The sequence below is a fragment of the Prenolepis imparis genome, unplaced genomic scaffold, assembly GCF_030444845.1.
Source record: "Prenolepis imparis isolate NDT839.2.m4 unplaced genomic scaffold, iyPreImpa1.0 SCAF_21, whole genome shotgun sequence".
NCBI lineage: Eukaryota > Metazoa > Arthropoda > Insecta > Hymenoptera > Formicidae > Prenolepis > Prenolepis imparis.
Window position 1 is genome coordinate 483,899 of NW_028141179.1, and position 11,128 is coordinate 495,026.

An 11,128-nucleotide genomic window follows, 5' to 3' on the forward strand; every position below is an offset into this window, starting at 1 on the left:
AGGACAACAAACTAAATCGAAAAGTCCTGAGTCATTTTTTATCTGAGCTTTATTTTTTACGCTATAAATTGTTAAAGTTTGCCAATCAGCGCGTGGCTACAACGTAAGGTAGCGTAGGCGCCGCCTACTGGGTGGGGAGCGCGGGATCGGAGAGTAGCGAGACAAAGTGGGGCGAAGCGAATATAGCATGTTTCTGCTCTTTTTTGTACGTTTTGCGTAGCTCTTAAAATTTGATTATTCTCGATACTCTCGGCAGTGTGGAATATTTAATTTTTCCATCTCGTTAGCTGTCTCCATATTTGTGTTTAGAAATACTTTTTCTTTGAAGAGAAAGGTCACATGAGTTGTAGTCCGGAGATCGAGCAGGTCACGGACTAGTACTGAATCCTTCCCATCCTTGAGGAAAATTTTTATCGAAATAATGGCAGATGATACTTTTGAATAAGGTTCATTAAAATTAATATTAAAAGTGGTTCCGATAATTGGACTTAAATATTAAATTTATTTTAAGCGCAAAGTATGTTTTTATTTACATACTAGCGTTTCGGACCGCGCTTCGCGCGGTCCTCAAAGCTTTTATAATTCGGACCGCGCTTCGCGCGGTTCTCATAAAGCCTTTATAAAACCTGATTTAACACAAAAGATTAATTGTTCTGTCTGTATTACCGCGAACTACTTCCATATTTTTGGACCGATTTTCACGAAATTTATATCAAATGTTGCAAATTTTTCGAAGATGACTACTATTATTTTTTTTCACTCCCTGATATTGTATTTTGCGTCTTGTTTTGCATAAACTTAAATATTTATAATTAAAATTTTATTTGCTTATATTAATTTTTTTTGTTATTTTAATTTCCACACAATTTAATATGTTTTAAATCTGAAACATTAGTTTAGTAAATATATATACATACAAATTTTAATTTTTTTTATTATTTAATTATTATACCCATTTTTTTTCCTTACTCAAATATTTTTTGATTACGTCTAATGTACCCACCGCTAACCCGCTATTATTAGCTCCCATACAATTTCATAATTCTTCAATTTACAAAATTTCTCTGTATATTACATTTTTTGTAAAACATTTTTCACTTCCTTCAATTAGATGTCCTTGATTGCTAAATTCATCAATCTTAATTTTTACACTTTCCCTTTTGGTTGCTCTAGAAAATGCCACATAAAGTTGACCAATTCAAGGTAACACATTTAATAAAATAAAAATTAAATGTGAGCCCTTCCAATCAACAAGTCGTGATTCCTCCGAAAGAAAAGAATCGGATTATTCCATATAATTCTCTTTGCAAATGTCGTGTTTTACACCCCAACATTTGTCTAAGGCGGGGGATGTTACGTCCTGTGGACTCCACGATTCTTTTCTTTCAAAGAATGCAAGGCGATGATTGAAAAATCACAGGCGTGGGAATAAGACTATGATCTGGCAGGCGAAGCAGCTGACCGGAGACGGTTAATCGTAAAAATAAAAATAAAAAAAGGAGAGATACATACCAGATGTAACTCGCGGTGTCTGAAATTCTCGCTTTGACTAGTTGACAACTCGCGCTTGAAAAGCAATAAAAATCTTTCTTTTAAAGGAAAATTTTACTTAAAAAGCAATAAAAACTTTTTAGAAGGAAATCTCCACTTGAAAATCAATAAAAATTTAGAAGAAAACTTCCACTTGAAAACGAATAAAATTTTATCAGACTAACAACGATAACCGAATCCAAACAAATGCCGCCTGACAGATCACCGAGATAATCTCGAGAGGATAATAAAAATATAAACCTCAACAAATTCTCCATTGGTCAAAACCTAGGGCCCTAAACAAAAGCCCTGACCAATTCCGATAAACTTTTAAAGTCAAGAGACGCCTCCGGGACTGAAAGGGCGTCATTGAAAAATTTCCTATTCGTCAGGAAATATTAACAAACTAACGGGAAGGAGGAGCAAGAAGGTTTATATACCCGCGATATCCCTCGAGAGATTTAGATTTTTAGTCCGAACTTTCGAGCGCAGTTTGCCGTGTATAAGCTATCCGAGATCGTATCTAGACTCTTCGGACCTTTATACTTTCAATTTCGAAATCCGCTTTCAATTCGAATTTCGACGTTCGTTAGAGTGCAAGTGAAGAAAAAACATAGTGGAAGTCCGGAAGACCACACCAGACTAGAACCCTGCAGCAATTAACAACGCACTCTACTAACAGTAAGTCAAGACACACATATATGTATATAACAAAGGAAAAAGATAAAGTACAATTTTCACCCCGTATCAAAATAATTCTTGGATTTAAGATAAAGCCATCTTCTTTATCTCCTTTTGCGCAAGTGCTATCAATCCAACTCTAAACCTTCTTCTCCCTCTCTCTTTCATCCCGAAAAATCACTCAGGATTTCCCGTGATAACGGCGAGATCCGTGATTTCCTTCACCCCGAAAATCACTCAGGATTTCCCGTGATAACGGCGAGATTCGTGATACCGTTTACCATATCTTTCCCCTATCCAACATTATCCAGTCTCTCTCTCTCTCTCTCTCTCTCTCTCTCTCTCTCTCTCTCTCTCTCTCTCTCTCTCTCTCTCTCTCTCTCTCACCCTTCCTCTCTCTCTAGAATACTACAAGCGCAAGGAATAAGAAATAAAATTAATAACGACAGAATGAAACGAGAATAGTATTCCAAGAATTATTTCGAAATTGCACTCGATCGCCTCGATCTATTTTTCTTATCGTTCGTCATTCTTAGTGGACGACTTAAGAAAGCGGACTTCGAGAGCTGGGGCAAAGCATGCGCGAAATCGTCGGAATCGACGCCTGAGACAAGAAGTGGCTCGGGCTACGGCCTATTCATTCCCGGACGATAGTCCAACTCAAGAATTATTAGAGCGCCTAATTATAGAACACATTAATATAATAAATAAACACCGCGGAAATAGGACCCCTGACACTCCCCTTGACCCTCTGATTTCCTCTCCAGAGCCATCGCACATTCCATCTTCTGCACCTCAGAACCACCCTCCCTCTCCTCGTCTCAATCATTCTCCCTCCCCCTCACCACTTAATATAGAGTGTGACGAAGGTTGCACTTGCCAAGAGGCAGCAGAAATCCCCTTCCTTTATAACGAGGCCTACTCCTTTTTAAGGAGACACATCGGGCAAATTCCATTCCAACGCGAAGACGAATAGATGGCTCCTTTCTAATTTCCCTATACTAGAGCTCCCACTCCCAGAAGGTGTTTACACCTGCGGGCCAGACGTTCCCGATGAAGAGCAGTTCATGAGAATTGTAGCGGGAAGTCTCCCCGGCGCCCTCATCCCTATGTTTACCCCTATCCATCCCAACTCCATCGGATTCCCCGTCGATATCCTCCGCGCTTTCCTTTTCCCTTCCACTGTCGAAATTACCGAACTTTCTTAACCTAGAATTCTCTCTTACACGCACACTACATGGACACTATTTTTATATACCTATTATCATTTAGATTATTGTAACCACCAATCGGGACCCTAAAATTTAAACAATAACTCTTACCCCTTTCTGCCCCGATTGAAGACCTCCGTACTAATGTATCACCCGCGACACATACACATACATTCACTCTTCATTAGCAACTAAGTCCGTCAATTATATTATTATGTATATAAATTCTTTCGTCTTTATATTAGGAATAAATTTATAAATTTCAAAATAAATGATTTTCATTTATTAATAACCCGTTCCCACTCATTCCCGTAAACCAGGATCGCACAAGGTCCCATCCTGCGTAAAAGAGATTAAATTCTCTTGCCAAAAAGGGACCACCGAGCGAACGGCCCTTTAAATAGAGTAAGAGCCTTGCGATCGTTGACCTATTTGGGCCCAGACGTTCGTTCGGGTCGAACAGACGGATAGTCTGCCGTCGTTCGAAAAGATAAATTTAGTTACGTCCTTCCTTTCGACTCTTCCTTCCTTGAGTCTGGACGTAACACTGTGTCTTGTATATTATCTTCCGTCTTTATAGTCATTTCTTTATTACTTTCATAGTGTTCCATTATACTTCATTATTAATATCGGTTCCAATTATATTTTGTTATCTTCAACTTTTATTTATTATCTTTTGTTATATTAAATTTATTCTCTGATTATCATCCGCTATTATGTTTTTCTTTTATATTTATTTCTATTACATTGGTTTATAATAAACTTCATTATTTTGCTTTGCTTAACTAAATCGCGTACTGCTTTTCTTTAGTACTGTCAACTTAAATGTCTGTGTCGTCATTTCTGTGTTCATCACATCGCGAAAAGAGTGTAATTTCCTTCCGTTAGAGCCATTTCGGTAACCCCACCCTGCCCCTCTGCCGTTAGGCGAGCTAGTTAGCCCGTAGCGGGATTCCCGGCCAAAACTTTGTGTTGGGTTCGCGATTTGTGGTTTGACGCGTGAAAGACCGCGTCTGGCGCCCAAAACTAGTCTCTCGCGAATAGCACGGCTGGCGTTCTGCTGCGGCACGCGCGGGACGACCCCGAGCTTAGTTCCGCCGCGTGAAACATTAAAACCCCTGTGTTTTGACGACGGCCAAGCTCCGTTCTTCCGGCTTTTAATCGAGTCGGGAGAAAAAGACGTCGCAATGTATAATATATCTTTACTCTTATTTTTATTCATATCTTTACTCTTATTTTATTATTATTATATTTATATTATTATTTATTTTTATTTTATTATTATACAAATGTTTATAATTATTATTTTATTGCATAGTTTAATAGAATCTATCGAAATTGTGAAGCTCGCTATCTCAATTTCAATACTGTATTCTACTCTCAGGGCTTAATTTTTATATCATGTTCACACATCAAGACTAAAAATCTTAATAAAAGTAGTCATTACTACATACATATGTATTATAATGTTTTCATACATCAAGAAAGTTTTTTTTTTGTTAAATATGTTAAAAATAAAAACATACTTTGCGCTTAAAATAAATTTAATATTTGAGTCCAATTATCGGGACCACTTTTAATATTAATTTTAATGAACCTTATTCAAAAATATCATCTGCCATTACTTCGATAAAAATTTTCCTCAAGGATGGGAAGGATTCAGTACTAGTCCGTGACCTGCTCGATCTCCGGACTACAACTCATGTGACCTTTCTCTTCAAAGAAAAAGTATTTCTAAACACAAATATGGAGACAGCTAACGAGATGGAAAAATTAAATATTCCACACTGCTGAGAGTATCGAGAATAATCAAATTTTAAGAGCTACGCAAACATACAAAAAAGAGCAGAAACATGCTACATTCGCTTCGCCCCACTTTGTCTCGCTACTCTCCGATCCCGCGCTCCCCATCCAGTAGGCGGCGCCTACGCTACCTTCCGTTGTAGCCACGCGCTGATTGGCAAACTTTAACAATTTATAGCGTAAAAAATAAAGCTCAGATAAAAAAATGGCTCAGGACTTTTCGATTTAGTTTGTTGTCCTGCACCTGATGGTGTGCTTCGTATACGTTTGTTTAGTTACACCTTGTATATATATGTATATATATATATATACATATATATATATATATATATACATATATATATATATATATATATATATATATACGTATATATAAAACTGAAACTGAAGGCAATGGGAAGGTCTACCCAGCCAGTGAAGGCAAGATAGTGATACTATACCCGATCAGTGAAGGCAGATAGTGGTACTATACCCGACGTTAATACGCCTTGTTAGCCAAAATAAAAAAACACGTGTTTAATGTTTTTCGATGTACTACGTGTGTGCAAAGTTTCAAGAATATCGGCGAATGGCACTTGAATAGTGTTACTTGTAAGTATCGTGCTGAACGTAATTGTCAAAAATTGTTTAAAAAATAGTAAACAGTCGGAACTCTTTGAAAAAATGTTTCTAAAGTATAGAACTCTTATAGAACTGTAGAAAACTGCAGAAAATCGTCACATGTTCACTAAATGTCGTGCTGGACGTAGATATTAAAAATCGATTAAAAATTATTAATTGATGAATATCGATCTGAAATTGCATATATATGCTGAACTTGAGTAGAACTATCGGGAATTCTTTTCAAAAATAATATTATTCAACGCGTTTTATATATGTATAGTACTTTAGAGGGGAGGTGTCGTGCTAGATTCGCGAAATTAGCACGACATTTTTTCAATTTTGATTTTTTAATATAAAAAATGCGAAACTTTTTTTAATTTTTATCAGGAACTGTAGAACTATGAAAAATGCTATAAGAACTCTTACTATTTTTTTTTAATTCGTAAAATGTGCCATCTTCACAGACACCTTAAAGTTATATTTTAACAAGAATAATACTTATATAATTACTATTCTTTCGAAGATTATTTTTTTCTCTCCCTCTCTTTCTCTTTCCTGTTATGCATCGCACATGATTACTCGAGAGATATTTACAGACATTTTCTGTTGCAGGACAACCTGATAGGCAAATCGATCAAAGATTTGTGTCACTCTCATGATCTCAGTATGTTCACGAAGCATTTGAACGATACCCTTCTATTCGGAGAAAATACGAGCGATGTGTACCGATTGTGCGTCCTTAGTCCTGATAAGTACCTCAAGATTCAAACAAAGTCAAAATTTTTCAAAGCAAATGCGATGAATAACGATAGCGATTTCATGATGGCTATTAATTCCATCATCACGTAAGTTTGCACATTACCTTCGATATTTATGAGTACGCAATATTATAAACATGATATCACACTCATATTTTATTCTCTAATTACTCGATAGATGATTGTTCATTGAAAAATACATTGTTGAATGTCATTTGATTATATTATATTATATGAAAATAATATCTTGATATCTTAAAGAAGGCAGCAGCTTAATTATTCCTTTTCTTGGACATAAAGAATTTATAAGACACTGTTTTTGTATAATAAGCTAATTATATGTATATGTCTTAAATATATTTTAATAATTTAAACCACATTTATGATTAAATATTACTTTTTATACTCTGCTTTGAACTTCCAAGAACCAAAAGAGATAATTAAGCTGTTGCAAAACATCTCAATTATGATTTATATAAATTAGTCTTACAATTAGAGTAAAGTGAAAATGTGCAGCTAACTGACAAAAATGTGCCGTTTTATGTTGTTTTTTTATTATGTTTTATTCTTGTTCACAATAGGGACAATGAGTTGATACCTATCGAGAGTGGTCAGCTTTCCAACAACAAGATGTGTTCAGGACACCCTAGTAACCGTTGTGCGAATAATAGTAATAATAATAACGGTAATAATAACAATAACGTGGGTGGTCCGTTGATGCCCTCGCATCTGAACGGTCAAGTGAGTAGTATCAGTGCTCGTGGTATGGCGGTGTCCCACATCGCCACGTCATCGAACTCAATCGCCTTTAACACGGGGGGTACCGGTGCCAGTGGTGGTAACAGTGACACGTGTAACCCCATGACGTCCAAATTTTTGAATTCCGTACAATAATTTTCAATGTAAGATCTTCAAAAAATTGTAGGAATATATGGAATAAAAGCATAAAAATTTCATATTCGATGATACTTTAAAATTTTCTTTCGAACGACTCTAATGATGTCCACTTTATAAGCATTGGACCGCTAACAATGCGAGTACATATGATTAACAACGCCAAACTCATAAGTCTCGAATCTTCAAATGTATGCATGATGATGATCGAATCGACGTTACACCGTATGTTCGATCTCGATCCATGCATTGATGTAACTTTTGACCGATTGGTTAAAATTACCGATACAGTCGATATCAAGTTTACACAATTTTCAAATATCGCGTCCAATGTAACGAATCCTAAAGAAGTATCAAATGTAATACGCGCTAGCGACGCCTTCAACAAGCATCAACTCATCGATTGCGAGCTGGCAGCTTTAGTTTTTAGTTCATAATATGTAAGAAAAAATATATAAATACAGAGTTTTTTAAATCTAAATTATGATGTAATTTTTGCATGCATTTCCCATCCGCACTCTCTCCCATCCATAAACAGTTCCCCAGCTCTCATACGAAGCTTGTTGCGAGGTCCTTGCGGGGTCTGACGTCACGCGGGGAAGGGGAGTAGGTATACTATGCCAATTCTAACCCATGGGGCTCCGAGGGGAGTGCGGGGCGTGGGGGTATCTCTCGGCACGGGGTATGACGTCACGCGGGGCGGGGGAACTCGTAGGCGCGGGGGCTGACGTCACGCGGGTGGAGGGGATGTTTCGACAAAGGAGGGAGGAGAGTTTTCTGAGTGCAATATTTGTAGATGGATATCTTTACGATTTTTTTTTTTTTTTATGAGGGATCCTAGACATTTTCCCAAAAAGGTATAGAACAAGCGCCGACGATCGACAATTTTGTATCCTCATTAGAATAATTTTATTACGGAAGCGCCGATGTCCGGCTGCTCGAACTTGTCAACGGAGCGTTCTAGAATCCATAAAACTATGTTTTTCATTTTATGGACATTTTATCATTAGGAAAGAAATGAAGATTTTAGGGCCAACGCTGCGACGAACATGTTGAAACGTGATTAGGTGCAAAAGCGTTGACGTTCGGCAGCTTTGTACCCTCGCGGAAAATCCTCCATAAACGAGAGCGAAACATTTTTTCTTAATATTTTTAAGGAAGAATGCAACGTATCGGCGCCAACGTTCGGCTGCTTTGTATCCTCGCAGAAAATCGGTCGTAAACAGATAGCGAAACATTTTTTCTTAATATTTTTTAAGGAAGAATGCAATGTATCGGCGCAAACGTTCGGCTGCTTGTGTCCTTACTCCTCTATCCATAAAACCAATATCTCGGGAAACTATCTTTTGAGATACGCCAAATGTTAGAAAAGAAGATAGAATTAGGTGAAATATATAAGGAGGATGAGAGCGCGTCAAATCATAGTACGATTTGAAAGCGCATAGATGCAGCGGTGAAAAAAGTTTAGTGGCTACTTTCTTGTATTAGAAGTGTTAGTGGTATAATAGTGAATAAAAGAAATAATGGAAAACATCGAGCAGAACGAACGCGATCTGTTGGAGCGGTCCCGCCAAGTCACCACCTTGGGTGAATATTTTGCATGGGCGCTGCGCTGCGAGGACTTTATCAAACTGCTCGAAGAAAACAGCCGTAACAAGCGTCCGCGACTCTCCATTGGATATAGACAATCTTTGGTGGCTAGAATCGCGCGACTCGAGGGTGCAAAAATTCGATTGCAGAAACAATTTATATCCAGTGGTGGTGAATACAGTGGCGACAATAACGCGAAAAGACTAGTTTGGCGAGAGATTGATGCGGCGTTCGAGAGCCGCATCTTAACCGGTGCGGTAATAAACAATAATTACATCGAACCTCGTCAATTTCTCGAAGATGCCAAAGACATTGTGATCGAACACGTGCAGAAAGTGATGCAAAAACACATTAATGTAAAAGTGAACACCGTGTTTAATGGCGAGTTTGTGTCCGGTGATAAACGCGCCAACAAAAGTGTCAATACAAAAAACTATGAACTCTTTCGCACGTCCGATTTACACGAGTGGTACAAGCGCCGCATTATCGAGCCCACGCTAGCATCGCTAGAAGAGTTTCAAGAACGCGATAGTGGTTGGGCGTTGTCACAAATAATTAACTTGACTATAAATATAAACAAGTATAATTCAATGCGCGCAGGGTGTTATCTAAACTTGCCGCGACAAATTGTGACAAAGAGAGCGGTGGTGAACGTGCGATCAACGGACAATGCATGTTTCGCGTGGTCAGTGGTGGCCGCTCTGCATCCAGTTGCAAAATATAATGAGAGAACATCGTCATATCCTCATTACACGACAGTGCTGAATCTCCAAGACATTGAATTTCCAGTGACCATAAATCAAATTAAAAAGTTTGAACTAGCAAATAATATCTCCATCAATGTATATAGTATTGAGAATAATAACATCGTCCCGATATGTCTTTCGGAGCAAAAGAAAGACAAGCATGTCAACTTGCTGTATGTGCAAGACAGTAACAGCGTTGGACATTTCGCGTGGATCAAGAATCTATCCCGCCTTGTGAATACACAATTGAGCAAAAATGGTCACAAGAAATATATCTGCGATCGGTGTGTATATTTATTGCAAATTATATATTAAAATATAATTGTAAATAAAATTGTAATTTTTTTTTTTCATTCATAGATGCTTGCACTATTTCGGATCGGAGAACAAGTTGCAGTCACATACAGTAGACTGCGGAAAGATAAACGACTGCGCTATCCGGTTACCAAGCGATAAAGACAAGTGGTTATCGTTTGACAACTACAACAGAAAGGAGCGACTTCCGTTTGTAGTGTACGCCGACTTGGAATGCGTTTTGGCAAAGACCGAAGAAGCGACAAATTATCAACATCAACATCACAAGGTATTCAGCATCGCTTATTATATGCATTGTTCGTACGACAACTCGTTATCCGCGTATAATTCTCGCCGTAGCGTTGATTGCGTTTCATGGTTCGCTGAAGAACTTAAAAATTTAGCGTTACGTATAAAGACTGTTTTAACGACAAATGTTCCCATGGTAAATTTAACATTAGACGAGTGGAAAAAATTTCACAGCGCAACGCATTGTCATATATGCGAAAAACCATTCGTACAAGACGATACACGCGTACGCGATCATTGCCATCTGACTGGACGATACAGAGGTCCCGCGCACTCAAATTGCAATCTGAATTATAAAGAAACTTTTTGTATTCCAATAGTTTTCCATAATCTATCCGGTTACGACGCGCATTTCATTATCGAGGATATAGCTACAGCGTTCGAAGGGGAAATCGAATTACTTCCGATAACGAAGGAAAAATATATTTCATTTACAAAGACTGTTAAATTGACACAAGACAATTCGAAAAATCATATAAAATTACGTTTTATCGATTCATATAAATTTCTCGCTGCAAGTCTTGATAAATTAGCATCTTTTTTGAATAAAGAGAAACTAAAAATTTTACAATCGGAATTTCAAAATTTACCGACAGAAAATTTCAATCTATTAACACGGAAGGGTGTCTTTCCATACGAATATATAGATTGTATCGACAAATTGCAAGATACATGTTTACCGCCGCGCGAATCATTTTACAGTTCTTTG

At 37.5% G+C, this 11,128-nt stretch overlaps 1 protein-coding gene across 1 annotated transcript in view; it reads left to right on the forward strand.

Annotated features, from left to right (window-relative positions):
• LOC145946794 (nuclear receptor coactivator 2-like) overlaps positions 1-7,480 on the forward strand; it is a 78,272-nt gene extending 70,792 nt beyond the window's left edge. The window contains exons 7-8 of the mRNA XM_083056551.1: positions 6,441-6,673; positions 7,168-7,480. Of these exons, the coding sequence (XP_082912677.1) occupies positions 6,441-6,673; positions 7,168-7,480 (546 nt within the window). The remainder of the gene's footprint in view (positions 1-6,440; positions 6,674-7,167) is intronic.
• Positions 7,481-11,128: the final 3,648 nt, after the last annotated feature.